The sequence below is a fragment of the Nematolebias whitei genome, chromosome 15 (assembly GCF_014905685.2).
Source record: "Nematolebias whitei isolate Nwh7 chromosome 15, NemWhi1, whole genome shotgun sequence".
NCBI lineage: Eukaryota > Metazoa > Chordata > Actinopteri > Cyprinodontiformes > Rivulidae > Nematolebias > Nematolebias whitei.
Genome location: NC_056512.1, coordinates 45,711,195 through 45,731,312, shown reverse-complemented (window position 1 = coordinate 45,731,312; position 20,118 = coordinate 45,711,195). Strand labels below are relative to the sequence as shown.

The 20,118-nt window shown below is 40.7% G+C and overlaps 2 protein-coding genes across 2 annotated transcripts in view; one reads left to right on the top strand and one right to left on the bottom strand.

Moving 5' to 3' along the window:
• The window catches only part of si:ch211-278a6.1 (SRC kinase signaling inhibitor 1), a 301,410-nt gene that overhangs the window by 131,941 nt on the left and 149,351 nt on the right, over positions 1–20,118 (top strand). The gene's annotated exons all lie outside the window — the stretch shown is intronic.
• Positions 1,372–5,686, bottom strand: gosr2 (golgi SNAP receptor complex member 2). Its single transcript, XM_037689284.1, has 6 exons — positions 5,518–5,686; positions 5,236–5,300; positions 4,589–4,697; positions 3,694–3,826; positions 3,342–3,482; positions 1,372–1,839 (listed from the first exon to the last, which is right to left on the bottom strand). The coding sequence occupies exons 1-6, from the start codon at positions 5,544–5,546 to the stop codon at positions 1,678–1,680; spliced, it is 639 nt and encodes a 212-aa protein (XP_037545212.1). The 5' UTR covers positions 5,547–5,686; the 3' UTR covers positions 1,372–1,677.

The following is a 20,118-nucleotide window of genomic DNA, read 5'->3' as shown; positions in this document are numbered from 1 at the left end:
GGCAAACAAGTAATCTGTCAAAAAAAACAAAAAAAAACAACTGTATTTTTTAAAAACCTTAACTCCGTTTCAGCAAATAAAATCTTTGAGTCCATGTGTTGTTGTTTTTTCCTTTAAACATTTAAACTTCTTCCAGCCTACAAAATATTAGCAACAAACGCTCGTGACCCCAATTATTGACTGTTTAAATATGCAAACATTAATAATCCTATTAACCGAGAGCCTAATGACGACACAAACAGTATTAACAGTGTTCCACTTTGTTGTTCATGAACTTTTTATTTCTTTGTAACAGTTTTGGTGAAACTGGGCCATAAAGACGACTTTCAAAGTGGAACTGGAACTCTAGATCTTTTAAGGCCTGGGCTTGGTGTCCTGACAACAGAAGGATCCATGGAGCAGATATCAACAGTAGATGGTGCTGTAGTTACTCTGAACGATGCTTGTGACCAGTTGAAAGAAATGTTAAAGCTACTTGGAATGAGAATGTCTAATAAACAGCATGAGGACCATTAGGATGAACTGTGACCAGTTCTGGTTCTTGAGGGCCACAAACCTGCAGGTTTCGTCTCTTTCTCTGCTTCAACCGGATTTCATCAAATGGGTTGAGGTTTTGCAGAACTTTGAAGATGTGCTGAAGAGATAATTCAGCCACTGAATCGTGTCGCAGCAGGTAAACTAAAACATGAGGTGATCCTCAAGGACCAGTACTAGTCCCACTGTATTAGGTGAATACAGGTAATGATTAAATAAAAAAAAAATAAAAAAATTTAACACCAACATTCTGGGTTTTCTTACTGTTAAAAAATGTAAACGCTCTTAACCTTTTTAAGCTCCGTTATAAAAAATGAATAAATTCAATATTTCTGGAACAATTGCAGCAAAAGAGCAGATTTTCTGATTGACATGTGGCATCAATAAGCAGCTGTCAGATGAAGATTGGGAAGGATTACCGTACTGGGGAACAAACCAGATTTAGCATAGTGTGCTGATGCTACTTGTAAGTCAGACAATAAAACTGGAAATGCTAGAAAGTTCAAATGATAAATAATTTTGTGTTGCTTCTGCAATGTTTTTCCCACAAAAAATGCACATGTTTAAAAGACTAGAGGTTTTGGTCTATGATGTCATTATTTTCCCACTACATTTAATTGTGCTGTTAGACGATTAGTCTTAGGCAGTTAAACCACATTTTACATCAGACGATGGAAAACAAAGGAGTTCATGTGTTTTTCGTTCAATAAGTGATAAGACATGTGGAACTCTGAGCATGTTCACATTTGGATTCCTATATTTGTAAATGATAAGATTAATGACAAATTAAGAAACAACCGTTTTCCACTGTGGGAAAAGGAGAAGTCACGAGAATGATTTACAGTATTTACAGTGGTTTATGTAAAGAATGGATGTCTGGCTGTGAAATATACGGAAAGTGACAAACTGATCAACAGAAAAGTTACACTCGGCTTTTAAGTAAAGTAAAATACTGTCTGGAAGGAGGATCTTCCTCCATTGCCATTTAACAATGAAAGTCAAATGGTGGTAATCCATTTACAAAAAAGTAAAGTATAATTGCACCATTTATAAAAGTGATTTTAAAGTTAAAATTCATATCATGTGGGATGGCACACTGCTGAAATGTCCTCGACTGGTCAGTTGGAGATGGATGGATGACGGTCAGCCCAGGTATCTGATGACCAGGAACATAAAGATGCAGGTCAGCAACATCCCTCCGATCATGATGAACTTATCCTGGGTGGCTCGTCTTTCTATAAACCTCATCACCGTATTGGAGAGACCCAACATGTTGGCAACATCCAGCATCTTCTTATGTGTCCCCTGTGGAGCAAAAAGTGCAACAATGACACGACGACCAGCACAGTATAATTATCTGCACTAATTCATCTGATGTTGGGAGTGCCCTCCCTGACGCGCCACTCCATCAGAAGTTTCTCATGACGGGGACCGTCAGGCTGTGAATGCTGATCAGCAGTCACACCCTGATAAGAAGAGCCAAACCAGGAAGCTCGTCTCCTCCCTGGAAATTAGGCCTCACCCACCCACTTCAAAAAGGCTCAGGAACAATGAGACAATTGTGGACAACGTGGACACCAAACACCGAGTCAGAAGATGGAATGTGCAATCCCAGTTCTGAAAACGTTAAAACATTGTCTCAAATGTTTTATTTGTGCATTAAAAACAGGTCTGATTCTGTTATGGCTAAAGAATGCCCCAACTTTTTCAGAATTGGGGTTGTTAATCAACAAGTTTTTTTTTTCTTAGAACTGTATTTTTCGCTGTACACGTACTCCGCCCTATAACTTGCATCAGTCCAAATATGTCTAATAAAGTTTAAAAATCCATAAATAAGTCGCTTCGCCGTATACGTCGCATCATAATGCATCACCGCTGACGAGTCACGTTTGTTAAGTGTCACGGCTGGTGGGCCGGTGTTGTGCCAAACTCCTGACAAATAGTGGCCGTGGGAGCGTGCACTGGAGGACTTTAACAAGATAAACACTTAAAAACAATTATTTGTTTGTTTGAAATTATAGTAAATGTGTCTCAGTCTAACTTTTTGCTTAATAAATGCACTTTGACAGTCAAATCAGCTGCATTTCAAAAGCCGAAACGTGGAAGTAGGAACGTGCAGAGGGATGAGTTGTGCGTTTATTCGAAATTTAACAAGATAAACACCTAAAACAATTATTTGTTTGCTCAAAATTATAGCAAAGGTGTGTCTCAGTTGAACTTTTACTTAATAAATGCATTTTAATGGTCAAATCAGCTGCATTTCGCCGGGGCGGCGCGGTGAAATGAAGCCGATTTCACGGTTGCTCCAGATGAGCTGGACGAAGGTGGCGAGTATGGCAAGCTGATTGTGTCTTTAATAACTGGTGAAGATTCTCAGTCAAAAAGTACATAGTAAATTCAAAAAAGTTCAAGAAAAAAAAAACAAAGTATAAAGTACAATAAATAAAGTACAATAAATAAAGCCCAATTGTTTTGGTCTTGAATTTTTTTGAATTTGTCCTTATAGCCACGTTTACCTATTACATGATACAGCGGCCTGCCATACACTTCACGTGCCATCTAGCTGCTAAAATTGGTAGTGTTTAATTTTTTTCAGTCAGAATGAATGAAAAGGTCATATCTCAGCCAAAAGTTGTTTTATAAATATGGAAAAAATCTATAAATACATCACTTTGGCGTATAAGTTGCAGGTCATGTAAATTATGCAAAACAACATGACTTATGGGGTGAAAAATACGGTAATCAAGAGTGTATATAAAATCAAAATCAAAAGACCTACTGAGCAGCTACACATGATGTGAACACACCTTGAGAGTAGATCGTTGATCTCTGAGGCCGTGGAGGATGTTCGAGCCGCCGCTCAGGAGGTCATCCATGCCTCTGTGTGCGTTGTGCAAGTTGGTGTTGAACTGTAGGGTCTCGTCTATAGGGATGGATGTATCTGCATCCTGTTGGATAAAATAATTTGTTTTGTTTCACAAGAATCAGCTTGTGGGCTAATCTACCAGAGTCTCCTCACTGGCCACACAGAAAATTATAATATATATAATATAGTATATATAATATATTATAATATATAATATAGTGTTGGTGAACTTATCTGCCTACAGCGTGAGTTTGCTTTAGTTTACATCCCATAGTGCGTTTTAATGCACTTACATTTGTGGTGAAGGTGCGACTCAGGAGTTCCTCCCTTTCTCTCTCTTGGGCCTCTCTGGCGTAGCGTCGGTGCTGGAAGTTTTGCAGAGCCGATCGCAAGTGTTGAACATCGTACTTGAGTTGGTCCACTCGTCTAACGGAAATTTAAAAAAATTGCTTTTGAACAAAACCACTAGATTGTAAGCAGGTCGTATAAATGTGACAAACTAAAGCCATTCAAAAAGGATTGGAAAGTTATTTGTTAATCATAAAAAAATGTACCTAAAGATCCCTTTTGTTATTAGTCTTTGCTGCTTAACAGGGTTGATGTGAGTGCAAGTTACTTGTTAAAATAAATGCTGTTATTGTCAGTAAATTCCAATAAAAATCATAAAACACAAGACTTATTGTCTATCCTGAATGCTTATTCTTTCACAATAGCAGGATAATTAAATTGGCTCGTGTACTATTTTAAAAGCTACATGTTTTGCAATAGTAATGCAGTTTATGATGTTGCTTATTGTGTCTCAACCTAAAAACAATCCCAAGTATTTATGTAGGTTAAAGCACTTGTTTTAAATGTCATGTAGTTGGAATGATGAGGCCTGTTTTCAGCTTCACTCCAGCCCTCCATGAGACCTGCCAGGATCACAGGAGAGCTTTGGGATGGGGTGAACCGTGTCCCCTAAGGCCTGTTTACCCAAGTCAGAGATGAATCTCTGCCCGGTGCAGCAGTAATGTCGGTGATGACGGGGGCTTCTAAGGAAATGTTTTCATAGAGCCACATCGCCACAGGGCAGGAGGAGGCTGCGTGTTTTTGTCTTCTACACCCTCTCGGTCTCTTTATGAGATATACCGTAGTTCACCCTGTCAGCTCAAGAGCTTTACAGGCACTTCTGACTCACTCCGAACTCACAATTTAGCGTTCTGGCGGCGGTTTGGTGGTTCTTTGCCGGCGAGGATCTCAAGACGTTCTAGACCATTGAAAATCTGGTCAATTCTGGCCTGGAGTTCATTTTCCAGCACTGGTGATGGAGCAAAGGGGAAAACAAAATGTTAGAAGCAAAGAAAACATTCGGCAAACAGATGCATTTAGAATCAGTGACATTAATAAGCAAGAAGTCCAAAACCAATAAACATTTGACCTGGTCAAGCGGAAGTAATACATTTGTTTGAAACAATTGTATAAAGACTTTTCATGGGTGGCATTTATCTGTGAAATGGCCGTTAATAACTGTATGGACTTACGTCCTCCCTTTGGTGAAAATATGATGTCATGGTCTGTGAAAAGAACTAAGGAGGGGGCTTAACTGTATCCCACCCTACTGCTTCCTGTCCCAGCCACTGGCACCACCACAGAGAGCAACCAGTCAGAGAGGCATCAGCCCACTGCCTCTCCCAGTCTGTACATCTGAGACACCAGTACCAAACAGCCCCAACAGGAACTGGGGAGGAGTTGGCTCCACGTTTAGGAGAAGGTCGGCAGGAGGTGGCGTTGGACCAACACACGCAGCTTTAATGGCAGCTTGTTATCATCACAGCCAGAGATCATTATGGACTCACAGTGAACCGACTGACGGTCTGTCCTCTCCAGGTTTCCCATCTGAGACTGCACCTCCTGGATTTGTCTAATCCAGAACCAAAAATAACGTTACCGAACAGAAACTAAAAACATCAAATTAAAGCTTTCATCTTTGTTACATTTATGAACGTTAACAACACTGCAGAACTAATAAGTGGAGTGTCGGTGAGTTTTAACGAAACTTTAACTTGAAACACACCATTTCTTTAGTTATGAGCTAACGTTGCTAACAAAAAGCCGGCCGTTTTCACAGAAACACTCACTTGTTTGTCTGGTGGTAAAGCGTCTCCATCTTTTAAATCAACGGAATTAAACGCTTTACGTCCCCTTTCCTTAAATCCCTCCTTTATTACTACAACAACCCAATTCCGACAGGTGGCTAAGCTACCTAGCTAACCAGAGGAGTGTACACGTCATCGGCTGAGCTTTTGTGTACGGAAATGGCAAACGGAAGCCACGTGACATCTCGCGAGAACACAAAAAAAAGAAGAGCACTCACTCAGCCTCAAATTTTAGACACTCAAAACGTAACTTTCAAATTAAACTCATCGTTCTCTTCTCTTCCAGTAAATTTTCTGCCATTCTAAGCGTTAAACGTCATCAAATGTATTATTAAATTTTACAACACCATTCAATGAAATTTCTGGTCCTGTATTATTTGTACTCATGTGTGCCATTTTCTAATTAACGATCTTTGGCAAGGCAACAAACGTTTCGAGACCTTTATACTTTTATCAATGTGGAAGAGTAGCAGGCAAACTTTGACCCTCATCACATGTCATGGTATTTATTGCATTTTAAGAAGAATCTTTAAGGTTTTTATGCTCACAAATATTATAATTGCTTAGAACAAGTAATTGCTCTGCATGTCAACAAGACACGAAAAACTAAAAGCATTTGTTTTTTGTTGTGTTTTTGTTTTTTTTCATTTTGGTCATTGGATTCTTCACTTCCCAGATTAAAATCTCAGACCATAGGCTACATTTTCCATTATGCTTTATATTTTCTTAAAAGCAATAGCTGCCAGAAATGCTTTAAGAGCTACCACATAATCTGTTGACATGTAGACATGTGACAGGAAAGACTCTGTCCTGAGGCTACATTTTGTCAGCTCTCTCTCACTTGACTCTATTTTGGCTATTCTTCTTATTTCCCTCCCACAGACAGATGTCTGAACATTTCTGTTGTTCACCAAGTGGCCTCCGTCTCACCTGCAGACTGAGGCAACCAAGCAAATTGCACCCAACCTTTTAGTTTGTGATTTTTCCTCGTCACCAACTGGGTTTGACACAGAATACAGTGTGAATGTGATGTGATTGGATTTCCCAGAACAGGATTTGAACATTTCACAATAGCTTCTTGGTGATTTAATGGGAGGGAAATTGTCCCGGGGCACTGCCTGGCACTTTAGCAAAACCACAAATCAATCATTTTTACCCCAAACTTCCATCATTGCGGTGTCTGCAGGTTCAGGGGAGTAAAAACAACGAGTACACACGGAGCAGGTCAAGTAAACATCGTTTAAACTAAAGACACTGAATTTCCTGTGAAAATGCAGAGCTAAAGCCGGAGGATTTTGCTGAAAGCTGCAAAAAAAGCTGAAATTCGGTTGTTATAAAAAAGAATCAGAACTCTAGCTAAAAGTTTCAAGGAGACAAATGCTCATTAAAACCTAACAGGAGCTAAACACAAGCTTAAAACAAAAAAATAGTGAAACACTTAAAATATAGAAGAAGCAAACACTAAGTAAAAGTTAAAAGTACAAATCATTTAACAAAACTTAGTGAAATGTTTACTAAAATTTTCAAATAGCAAAACGTTATGTGAAAGTTGCAAAATGCTAAAAGTAGCAGAATGTTAGCTGAAGTGGCAAATTGCTAGCTAAAAGATATAAGTAGCAAAAGCTCAAGGGTAACACTAGAGAAACATTTGTTTAAAGCTAAAAATAAACGGCTAGCTTAAAAGTTTTAAAACACGAACTAAAAGTTAACAGTAGTAAAATCTTAACTAAAAGTAGCAAAAAGCTAACTAATGAAAAAATAGATAAATAAAAGAAGCAAAATGCTGGCTAAAAGGTAAAATTTGCTAAATGTTAGAAGTACCAAAACAATAGCTAAATGTTAAGATTAGCAAAAGGCTAATTAAAAACTAAAAGAAGCAGAAGAAGACAAAAATAGACTCGATGTGCTGAAGCAGATTTCAAAGAAAACAATGTTTTTCAAATAAATATTTCAACTTGGCTTTTATTTCTGTTGGGAAATTCTTGGGAAATAAGCCCCCAACAATTTTCAGTCAGGTCATCTGGATAGTTTCTCTTTTTTGTGCTGAAACGTTTCACCTTCCATCCAGAAGGCTTCATCAGTCAAGGAAACACACAACACAAAACCGATTCTTCCCCCAACAGCTTACTCTGAAGTGGAACAAACCAGTTCTGTTGGTGCTAAGATGAAGCCTTCCGGATCGAAGGTGAAACGTTTCAGCAATAAAAAAAAGAAACTGTCCAGATGACCTGACTGAACATTGTTGGATTGTATACCTGGATTATTGAGCATGGACTTTGTTGGCTTGGTAAATAAGGTTAAATGGTTTTGAAAAGTATTAAAATTTCAAACTGGAATGTCCTGAATGATTCAAACAATTTGACACTTGAATGATTAAAATGGCACAACGACGTATCGTAACGACGTACAGACATCTACACCTCCAGATGCAGGAAGAGAGTCACCTGCATCATGAAGGACCACACTCACCCAGCACACACACTTTTTGCCCCGCTCCCCTCAGGAAGGAGGTTGAGGAGCATTAAGTGTAGAACCACTAGACCACATGTGTCAAAGTCAAGGCCCGGGGGCCAAAAGTGGCCCTCGTTGACATCTTGTCTGGCCCCCAACATGTTATTTTAAATGTAAAATACTTTTATCACTTGAATTTTGTTCAGTCATCTTTGATCATGATGTCAAAAGTGCAACAGCGAACATCAAATGAGACCAATCAAACTCTTTCTGAGGAACCTGCAACCAAGAAAAGATGTTGGTATCTAACTTGAGCTAATGTCGATTCTGAAACCGGCCCTTAGTTTAAACAAGGTTTTAATTTTTGGCCCCCTTTTGTACGTGGGTTTGACACCCCTGCACTAGACTGAGGAACAGCTTCTACCCTGAGGCTGTTAGACTCATGAATCTCTAACTAGAATAATCACTGTGAAAAACCATATCATGTTGCTGCTGATCTGTTTCATGTTGCTGCTGATCTGTTTCATGTTGCTGCTGATCTGTTTCATGTTGCTGCTGATCTGTTTCATATTGCTTCTGATCTGTTTCATGTTGCTGCTGATCTGTTTCATATTGCTTCTGATCTGTTTCATGTTGCTGCTGATCTGTTTCATATTGCTTCTGATCTGTTTCATATTGCTTCTGATCTGTTTCATGTTGCTTCTGATCTGTTTCATGTTGCTGCTGATCTGTTTCATATTGCTTCTGATCTGTTTCATGTTGCTGCTGATCTGTTTCATGTTGCTTCTGATCTGTTTCATGTTGCTGCTGATCTGTTTCATGTTGCTTCTGATCTGTTTCATATTGCTTCTGATCTGTTTCATATTGCTGCTGATCTGTTTCATGTTGCTGCTGATCTGTTTCATGTTGCTGCTGATCTGTTTCATGTTGCTGCTGATCTGTTTCATGTTGCTGCTGATCTGTTTCATGTTGCTGTGTTAATTCGTCCTCATCTGTTCACACAGACTCATGCTCGTGCTGCTGTTCGGCGTATTGTTTTGTACTACTAGTGCTTAGTGCGTTTTTTAGGGATGCACGATATTATCGGCATGGTATCAGTATCGGACGATATTATCATTAAAGTTCAATATCAGACATCGACCACTACATCAGAATAACTCACCGATATAAAAGGCGCTGTTTTTACCTGCAGCAGCAGCACATCGTGATGATGTCACTCACGCCTACCTGATCTCACGGCGGAGAGGAAAATTCAAAATGTTGACGTGTGGAAGCTTATTTTTGTTGAGGATGTCGGATTCCAAAGATTTATGGAGTACGTTGAGCCTCGCTACATCGTCCCCAGTCAGATATTTTTCTGACGTAGCCTTACCCGAGTTACAAGCCGTCATTTCTGACGTCACTGAGAAGCTAACAGCTGATAGCACTTGGGTGAGTTTTACCACAGACATCAAGTGTTAGCCCCGTTAGCATGATTAGCCTTATGGAACAATGGACAGACAAAAACTTTGAACTTACAAAGTGTGTCCTTCATGCACAGGAGTGCAGAGGATCCCACACTGCAGCTATAGGAACCTGGAACAAACCTCCACAGGTGAGACAGCATCACAGGTGACTAATGCTAATAAATAACATTTAACACTTTTCATTTAATATAAGTTAAAGTGCTGTGCATATCATACGGCTGTTACTGAATATATGTCACCAGCTCTTACTGCTGTTGCACAGTTTTTGTAGCAAATAAGCCTAAATAAGACGCTATGTTCTGACAGAGGAAAGTACATAAAATATCAGTATCGGTTATCGGCCCAATAAGTTTTAACAGATCGGCCAAAAATCCAACATCGTGCATCACTAGTTTTTTTAGTTAAAATTTTTCTTAGTTCATATCTTAGATCTTATCACTGTTTTCTTTTATATTTTATACTTTAGTTGGATGTAACTGGACCCTGTGTACATAATTTCGTTCTACCACATGTACCACATGTGGTGCTTATGACAAATAAAGGACCTTGAATCCTTGAATCCTTGAATCAGAAAAGCCAAAAATAAAGAGACGGGATCTCTTGGGTGTGGATGCTAAATGAGCGCTCACACAAACATGTTCCTGAGCCGTGTCAGGCTCCTGTTTTCCACCGGTAGCTCTATTTGTTTTCGTCACTCAGCACAGCAATCAGAAGTTGCCCAGACAGTTTCCCGCGGCGGCCTGACGCTACATGAGCTGATGGTTGTATCTCCAGGCGAGACACTTCTCAGCAGAGGTCCTTTCCACCCACCCTCTCATGTCAGAAACCCTGAAGTCTGTTCATGTCACTTCTTGCTCTCTCTTCTCGCCATTTTTGGTTGTCATAACACGTCCCCAGGGCAGCCGTTGGACATACGCACTGCTCAGAGCAGAGACGATGCAAAAAGACAGAGGACAACGTCCCCCTCCCTGCTCAGACTTCTACAGAGCTGCGTTAGGTCACGGGGTTCTCCCTGTCTGTCCTTCATGCTTCAGCCCCGAGGAAAGGATGAGATGAGCTTACTGGTTTTCCTCCGCACCTGAGCACCACGGGCACAAACTGGATTCCAGACGCCAGGTGTTGGTGCTGGATCGCACTTCTCTGACTGACCGACAGGTCCCACATTGTTGCACCAAGTTTTTGTTTAACCAAAAGTTTCAAGAAAACATTTGGACAGTATCGGCATTTTGTGTGCCTGGTTCTCTAAGAATGCCAGACTGTGGCCCTTAAGGTTTTATTTTTTATTTTTTCTTGAACGAAACCAAATTTAGTGCTTGGTAGTTGTTGGATTCTGGTCATTCAACCCAGCAGCTGAGTTATTTCTGGGTAGAGGGAAAAGGCAGTCTGCGCACTTGAGGCTACAAATTCTGCAGCCGTCAATAGCACTGTTCTGTTCACCCAGAGAAAATGATATGTTCCTAAATCACTTGGACTTAATATATTTAATGATGTTTTCCAGGCAGCATAATGCGTCATAACTCTGCACTGATTGCCCAAGACAGACAGAACGAAGAAGCCAATTAGGAGGCGCAGAAATTGCCCCCGGGTCAAAAATCTTTGGATACCAGTCATTTTTGGAGGGCACATTGATCTTCTTGCTCCCCCCACCCCTGAGGGGAGATGAGCCACTCATCTTTGAAGCTGTGATGAGATGCTGAATGAAAGCAAATGAGAGCCTGTCAGAGGTGACGGGAGAAACTCATAAGCTCCTAACGTCTTAGTCGGTTGTGGTGGGAAACAGGTCAGAAGGGACGCCACCCGCAACCCCTCTGTCCTCGCACACGCCTGGGTCCACCCCTTCCAGGTCACGACTCAGAAAGATGCAAAACCCCCAGAAGATGAGCAGCGTTTTCACAGCCCAGCACAGAACCAGCTACCTGTCTGCTTTTCAACGATTCAAGGGTTTTATTGTCATTCACATCACGTGGTACACGAGGTGGGACGAAATTATGTACACAGGGTCCCAGTTGCATCCAACTAAAATACACATTGTAAAGAAAAACAGTGTTAAGATGCAAGACATGAAGTAAGAATACACTAAAGTAATAATAGAACAAAACAATGCACCAAACAACAGCAGCACAATATTTAACAACCAGCCACACATTCATATACAGCACAGTGTAAAACCTTAATTATTTTTGGTTTGAAGAAGAAATACATTCTTGATTAAATATGGAAACGTGATGTTTTGACGTTTTTACAGCTTTATAAACTAATGCTCATAAGAGCTACAATATCAGGCAAACCCTGACAACGTTAAAGTTCTGCAACAATCGGCACCGGCGCCACGTTTGTCAGATGAAAACGTAAGAAAATCCCCTTGTTGGTGCAGAAAATAAATGCTATTTATTTTATTAGGATTAAAATGTATATATCATTTTTTTAGAGGGCAAGGTGGCACAGTTGGTAGAGCTCAAGCCTTTCAGTGAAAAGGTCGTCTGATTAGATCTTGGCACCTTTCTGGGTGGAGTGTGCATGTTCTCCCCGTGCTGCGTGGGTTTTCTCCAGGTACTCCAGTTTCCTCCCACAGACCAAGAACATGCATGTTGGACTGACTGGTGACTCTGAACTGTCCCGAGGTGAGAGAGAGAGAGAGAATGGTTGTTTGTCTCGTGTCCCTGTGATGGACCTGTCCAGGGTGTCCCTCGCCTCTTGCACAGTGATTGCTGGACATGGGCACCAGTGACCCCCGTGCTCCGGAAAGGAAGAAGTGGATGGATGGTACTAAAAATGGTTCAAATACATTTTCTGGTTTGTCAGTTGTATTATTTTTAACAAAGTTCTGGACTGAACCTAATGAAGAAACACTGTAGAAAACCTTCAGAGAGCTTGAAGTACTTTTACTCATGATACAATACAATCAGGTAACTTTCCTAGTACTAATTGAAAGGATTTGTCAAGTTTTTTTATTAAACATATTTAAAATGAGCACCGATAAACGAAGTGGTGAACATAAAATACTAAAAAAACTACAACAGCGCAAAAGTTAAGAGATAAATATAAAGACATAAAAATCAAAGTAACGAACAGTATGATTATTTTGTGCATACTGCAAGGTGATTGGTGAGTGCAGAATGGATTGAACAAACTGTTTTATTAAAGTGAAAACAATCATAGCAAAAGATATTTGCACAAGAAGCTAAAAGTTTAAAATAGCACAACCATAGCTAAAACTGACAAAATAATTGACAAAAGCTAAGTTTATCAACAAAGTAGCTAAATGCTAAAATCAAAGTGTTGTTTTAAATTAATTTGAAGCAATCTCAATTCATTTTTATATAAAAAAATGTAAATAAAATTAAATAATTCAAAGTATAAAGTTCCAAAATTCTGGCATATAAATGGTTAAAATATCCGATTACGTTGAAGTCGCTGCAGTCGAAGAAAAAATACAGAGGAAACTATAACCAGAAAAACAATTTATGACGCTGACTCAGCTTTCACAAAATAAAACAAATAAAATGATGAGAGGAAAAACAATGTGATGAGTGAGAAGCTGATTAATCCAGATGTTATCAGCTTAGAAACAAAGAGCTGACCTGCAGGAGCAGCTGCTTCCAAAACTAAACATGATTTCACGGTGATTTTATTTTTTGTAGCTAGAAATAAGTCAAATATTTATTCTCTGGGGCTTTAAATTTAAATGTTGGTACATTTGGGCTCATTTTCAAAAACCTCTCTCGGTGCTCCCATTTGGCCACCTGAAAAAAAAAAGACTGCGGCTGATTTTTTAGCTACTCTTTAGCTGTTTTTTTGTTGTTGTTTTTTTTTATACATATTTCTGCTTTTTTCAAATAATTTCCACTTTTTTGTGCTAGTTTTTGCTTCTTTCTGCCATTTCAGCCATTTTTTCTTATAATTTCTACTTTTTTTAGCTAATTTACTAATTTTTGTGCTCATTTCTGTTTATTTAAACCAATTTCAGTAAACATGTTCTTTCTGCTTTCTTCTGCTAACTTAGGCTTGTTTTTCTATTTTAGCTCATTTCAGCTGATTTTTCCAGCAATAAGCAGTCACATTGCATTTTCTCAGGAAATGTAATTCTTCCAGTTTTATTCAATTTTTGCAGAGCAAAGAACAAGCTGCTTCATGGAGGTGATCTGGGGCGTTCTTTATTGACATCACGCCGTCTTACTCCATGTCATTTGTGACACGCAGACCTCTCATCTTCTCCATCTCTGTGGTTGGACGACAGCTGAGCAGAGAGGTGAACACAAGCAGCCGTGGCGTGGAGAGCATCACCGGGCTTCTCCTCTTGACAGCTTCCTACACACCGTCGCCCCCCCCCCACCCCCCACCCTGAACCACACGCTCACATTTAAGTCATGTGTGTCAGTTTGCTCAGCGTGTGGTTCTCGGAGCTCAAAAGGCATCACATGCTGACAGGACCTCATTGTGCGCCTGAATCCTTTAACGACAGTGATGATTTAATTGCGACCAGTCGCGAACACAACATCAAGACTGCACAGTGGTGGAGCTGTGGAGATTAAAAAATAATCCCAGACTGTTGAGGGAACATGCAGCTCTGGCCTTTATCTGTGTTTCTTTTCCGTCTTGGACATTGTTGATGTGGGAAAGTTTTATTTTGCTTTAGATGGAGGTCAGGGTGTGTGCTGCTGTGTGTGACTGTGGGAGAGAAGTGAGAGGAATGCCATACATTGAGCAGGGAAGGGGGTGGGGGGAGTCAGTTGTGAAGGTGCACGAGGTCTTATCGTGTCCTATCACAGCGGCTGCCTTGTAAACCGTACTGTTAACCCTGCAGGTGTTTCTGTCGAGCAGCATGGGAACGGCCTCTCCCAGGAGCTTCTCAATGGGAGTCAGTCTGAGTGGGATGGGGGGAGGTTACTGATAGGTTTGTTTATTTAGAAATCAGGCAAGATTTTGGAGCATGTTGTGCGGCGCACCCTTAAAAAGTGAGAAAAGTGGAGGATAAAAGAAGAAGTATAGGGTTGAAACAGCAGATGAAGAGTCTCTGAAAGTTGCTTCTTAAAGAAACGGTCACTTTGAGCCCCCTCCTGTTCTCTCTGCTCACGTATGATTGTGCAGCTACCCATCCAGGCCGTCACTTTGTAAAGTTTTAGATGATACAGCGGTGGTGGGATGCATCACAAACTGATGAGTCCAGCTACAGGCAGGAGGTGGAACACCTGGAGAGCTGGTGCAAAGAGAATAACCTTCACATCAATGTGAAGAAGACAAAAGACATGATTGTGGATTTCAGACGGAACAAACTCACCTACACCCCCCTGAACATAAGAGGATCTGTGGTGGAAGTGGTCTCCAGCTACAAGTACCTGAACAACAACCTCAGCTGGAGCAACAACACCACCAGCCTGATGAAGAAAGTTCATCAGAGACTCTACTTCCTCAGACGGCTGAGACGAGCTGGTCTGGAAGCTCAGTCCTCACCTCCTTCTACAGGTGTGCAGTGGAGAGCATCCTGTGCTCCAGCATCAATGTGTGGCATGGAGGCTGCACAGCTGCAGAAAGAAAAGCTTTGCAGAGAGTGGTGAAGGCTGCACAGAAGATTTTGGAGTCAGTCTCCCCACCATCACAGACATCTACACCTCCAGATGCAGGAAGAGGGCCACCTGCATCATGAAGGACCCCACTCACCCAGCACACACACTTTTTGCCCCACTCCCCTCAGGAAGGAGGTTGAGGAGCATTAAGTGTAGAACCACTAGACTGAGGAACAGCTTCTACCCTGAGGCTGTTAGACTCATGAATCTCTAACCAGAATAATCACTGTGAAAAATCACAACCTCATCCAATATCAAGAGCTCACACAGCTATATGAGTTTTGAATGACTCTCAGCTACTACCACATTAAATTAAAGCTCAATCTTGATTTAATTGACAGAGTTATAGACATTTTTGTGTTGGATAATTGGCTGTGGCGGCCATCTTGAATTGCATTTTCATCACAAGTTGTTCCGTGTTTGTTTGCTGATAGAGTTGTTTGTCATGAACCAGTGGAGGAATTTTAATGAAACTCTCAGACAAAATTATACATAGACCTGTCACGACAACAAATGTTGCTGGGCGATTAATTGTCTCAGAAATTATTGCATAAATTATAATATTGTTTCGAATTTGACAATAATTAATAATTATTGTCAAATTTGAAAAGAAATGTTGATTTGTTTTGAGTGTACTACCTTTTTGAACCACTTGATGGCAGTTTAAGACTGTTTGAACCAAAGGATGGATAGTGAGGGAGCGAGCAGCGTGTCTCTTTAAGAAAAATGGGAGGGAGGCCCCTCGACGTGACATGGGCTGTCTCGTTCCTGTTTTTCAGTTTTCAAAATGGCAGACGCTCAGTGTGGTTTGAGCTCTTTAGCATTTTTCACACAAATCTTTTAATAAAAATCAGTAAACAAGTTCTCAGATTCTGTTTTCAGAGAAAAACAATTTTTTACACAAAGGCACGAGTTTCAACCGTGAATTTTGGAGCTTCGACAAGACGGAGGTTTTTTCCCGAGGTCGGCCTGTTTTAGCTCGTAGCTTAGCTTCTCAGCTTAGCTACTTTTAACGATACAGAAACGTGATTTTGGACGTTAAAACAGATTTTAAAGAGAAAGGGCGGGGTCAGTGAAGAACCGGAGTTGAACCTTTTGTCATCGAGTGTCTTCAGTAGAAAGAGAGACACGCAAAGAAACGGTAAAGCTGATAAATGAAAATGAGGTCGATAATTTTCATCTATCATGCGATTAATTGATTTATTGTTTATTGATTTATTGTTTATCGCGACCGGCCTAGACAGACATCATTTTACTGTCAGCCCAATTCAAGATGGCTGCCACAAACTTTACAGATATTGAGCTAAAATTAGTTAAATAGCAGCTGAAGATCACAGCATCACATTTTGTGCAAGATGTTTGACTAATTACCAGACGGAGTCAAACCTTTCTGTCTGTTAGCAAAATATCTTATAAACAGTTGGACATTTATTGATGAAAATTTCACAAAGTCGTATTTACATGTGCAGCTGCAGCTTATTAGCTTTTGGAGTCAACCTAAATGTTGATTGCTAGCAATGTCAATTTTATGTTTATGGTGGATTCAAAACAAAAATTGACCAAAGGGTTTTTAAATTAGAACAAATATAAAATAAAAGGCAGAGAGAAAGTAAAACCACAGCTGATTCACGTTAGCCAACACAAAATACCAATAACTCCGTCATATTTCAGATACTGAGCTAATATTGGTTGTTGTGGCGGTAGCTGACGTTCGCTGCTTTGATCAACATGTTCTCTAAGAAGCTTCACGTTTCTTGAGATGTTTACAAGCTTTGTTGTTTCTCACCACGAGATCACTTCAGTTTAAATCTCTGACATGAATGACGGCGGGCGATGTGCAATCAAGGAGCACCTTGAGGATTAATGGATGATTTTCAAACGTCTGTTTTCTTTTATCTATAATTTACTCAACGATGAGTCGGCTTGATTCTTTCTTCTTCACCTTCAGCAGAACAAAGCTGAATCGAGCCGTGTGCTTAATTAATAAAGTCTTTAAAGTATGTGATCACAAACTCAGAGGAGCTCAGCTGCCACCCCTGTTCACCCCAACCTCACAGAACCCCACAGTCCCCCCCCCTACAGGTATGCACTCAGCCTTGTCGTAGCTCCAGGCACTGCATGTTCTTGTTGTGGGTTGAGCAAATGCATTAGTCATTTCACATTCCAAATTCCTACTCCATGTTTTAGTCTCAAGTCTCTGTGTCACTTCATTTTGCCTCTTATTTTATTATTTACCAGATAAATGTCTCTTTTTTTCTACTTTCATCTATTAATACTCGTTATCGGTGTGAGAGGAAAGTGTCTCCTCCTCAGAGGGGACGTCGTGCCGGGTGTAGATGTTTGACCCGAGGCTCGCAGCTTCCTGTTACAGGACAGGTCTGCGCCTCGTGTCCTTCAGCAAAATGTCTACAGACTTTCTACGCTTCAGTTAACATGTTCTTACACAAATGAGTGATCCATAAACCTGAAAGCTGTGTAACGAGAAATGGATAATATCTTTTTGCTTAGCAACAAAAATGTCATACATATCTGGAAAAACTTAAAAAAGCAAAACGGTTTAACAATTCGTTCTCGACTGCCAGACGTTTGCACAGAACGTGAGTCAAACATCAGACGTAAGAGAAACGGTTTCCTTGAAGATCAGGGGACATTATTATTGCCCCATTCCAAAATATGAACACAAACAATAAGGTTGTGCTCGTGTCTGCGAGCGAGCATGTTTTTCTCTGTTAGCAAAATACCTCACGAACCACACAACTGATTTCAATAAAACGTTCAGAAAATAATACCGTAACTGGGTGTGCAATTACGACTGAATAACTTTTACAGCCAACCCAGTCCATTAGTGTCTTTTTTTATTCACTCACTTGGAACTAAGGAAAAGTTTCATCTACCCCCCCACCCCCCACCCCCGAACCTCTGTGGAGTCTTATCAGAACTGTGCCGACTGACCAGCATCTGATCAGGACTATGATCAGGACTATGATCAGGACTATGATCAGGACTATGATCAGGACTATGGACTCTCAGTTGGTGCTTCATGGACCGCCTCGTCGTAAATGCACGGAACGTGTTCATCAATGTGCAGAGTTTCTTGAATCGTGTCCTGATAGGACACGGTGTGACGAGATCTTTGTAATACACCGTCCTCTCCTCGTGGCTTTGTCCCTCTTTCTATCTAAAGGGATTCTGAAAAGGGTAAGAGGCCGCGCTCTCAAAGAGCAGCAGCTACGTGCACTCCGCCCGTCTTTCAGACGACTGTACGGACATATTCTCGCTGTATTCCGATAAATTGATAATAAAGCTTATTCTGATTCTGATTAGCGTTTATCTTAGATCCTTTATCATACTGTTTAGCATTAATTTTTAGATCTTTATATACTAGCTGTTTCTTTTTATACTTTATATTTTTTGCTATTTTGGGACCTTGAATACAGAATTTCATTCCACCTCATGTTTTACATGTGATGAGAATGACAATAAAGATACGTGAAGTTGAAGGTCTTATCTTATGGATTACTTGAAGGGTTTTAATAAAACCTTTAGAAAGTAATCAATGGATCAATCAATCAATCAACCTTTATTTATACAGGTAAATCCCATTGAGCCTCGAGGACTCATTTACAAGAGAGACCTGATTTAACAAAGAAAGATGACAACAATGGACAACAGCAACAACAATAAACAGTTATAAAAACTCATACTACAGTTTTTTTTTTTTTTTTTTTTTTTTTTTAACAAATAGGATGGCTAAAAGGAAAAAGGTAACAAAAACAAAAAAACAGCTAGATTCCAAGACAAATGTATAAAACTAAAAACAGGAACATGTCTGCATTGGTCCCTGCCAGGAGTCCAACAGATTCTTAAAGCCACTTAGAGAGGTCAAAGGTCGAGAGCTTCAGGTCTTTTTACAAGATATTCCAGGAAACAGGAGCGGAGTAGGAGAAGGTCCTTTTGTCTAGTTCAGTCCTCACTGAGGGAACACTGCAGGTAATGATGTCCTGAGAGCGCACGCTGTAGCTGCACTCACACAGAGACATGTACGAGGAGATGTATGAAGGCAGCAGACCAGGAAGTGATTTAAAGATGAAAATGTACCAGTGAGAGAGTCTGTGTGGAGTTAATGGTGACCAGTTAACCAGTGAATACTGGGTGCAGTGGTGGGTACGATAATCACAGCCAGTTATGAATCTTAGTGCACCATGATAGACAGCATCCAACATCTGCAGCATCCAACATCTGCAGCATCCAACATCTGCAGGGTTCTTGTAGGAGCGTTCATGTAAATAATGTCACCAAAATCAATTAGAAAGTATTTAGAAAGTAATCAATGGATGTACTGTATGTCTACAACTGATCAACTTATTGAGTTTATACAAGTGAAGATGGCTGCCACAGCTAATCGACATGTGGTTCTTGAGTTTTTAACAAAACAGCTATAATTTTTATTTTTTTTCATTTAGCCTTTATTTATCCAGGTTAGTCTCATTGAGCCACGAGAACTCATTTTCAAGAGAGACCTGTTTAGGGAGCACATGGTGGGGGTTAAGGGCCTTGCTCATGGGCCCAGAGTGGGGCGAATGAGGGTGGGGGCAAGTGTGGGTGTTTCACCTACCCCACCCACAATTTTGATGTTGTCGGGGCCGGGGCGTGAACCGGCGATCTTCGGATCACAAGCCCACCTCTCTAACCTCTGCGCCACCACTCCAAATACACCTGCACCTGCATAATGCCACCATTTCTCAGCATGAGGTGGTCACAGTCTAAACTCTTTTATCCGTCAAAGTTTTGCACCATCTGTATGGGACGCTCCTTCTCCATCTCCAGCTCCATCTCCATCTTCAGCTCCATCTTCAGCTCCATCTCCAGCTCCATTTCCATCTCCAGCTCCAGCTCCATCTCCCTCTCCATCTCCATCTCCATCTCCAGCTCCATCTCCCTCTCCATCTTCAGCTCCAGCTCCATCTCCCTCTCCATCTCCATCTCTAGCTCCATCTCCATCTTCAGCTCCAGCTCCATCTCCAGCTCCATCTCCCTCTCCATCTCCATCTCCAGCTCCATCTCCATCTTCAGCTCCAGCTCCATCTCCAGCTCCAGCTCCA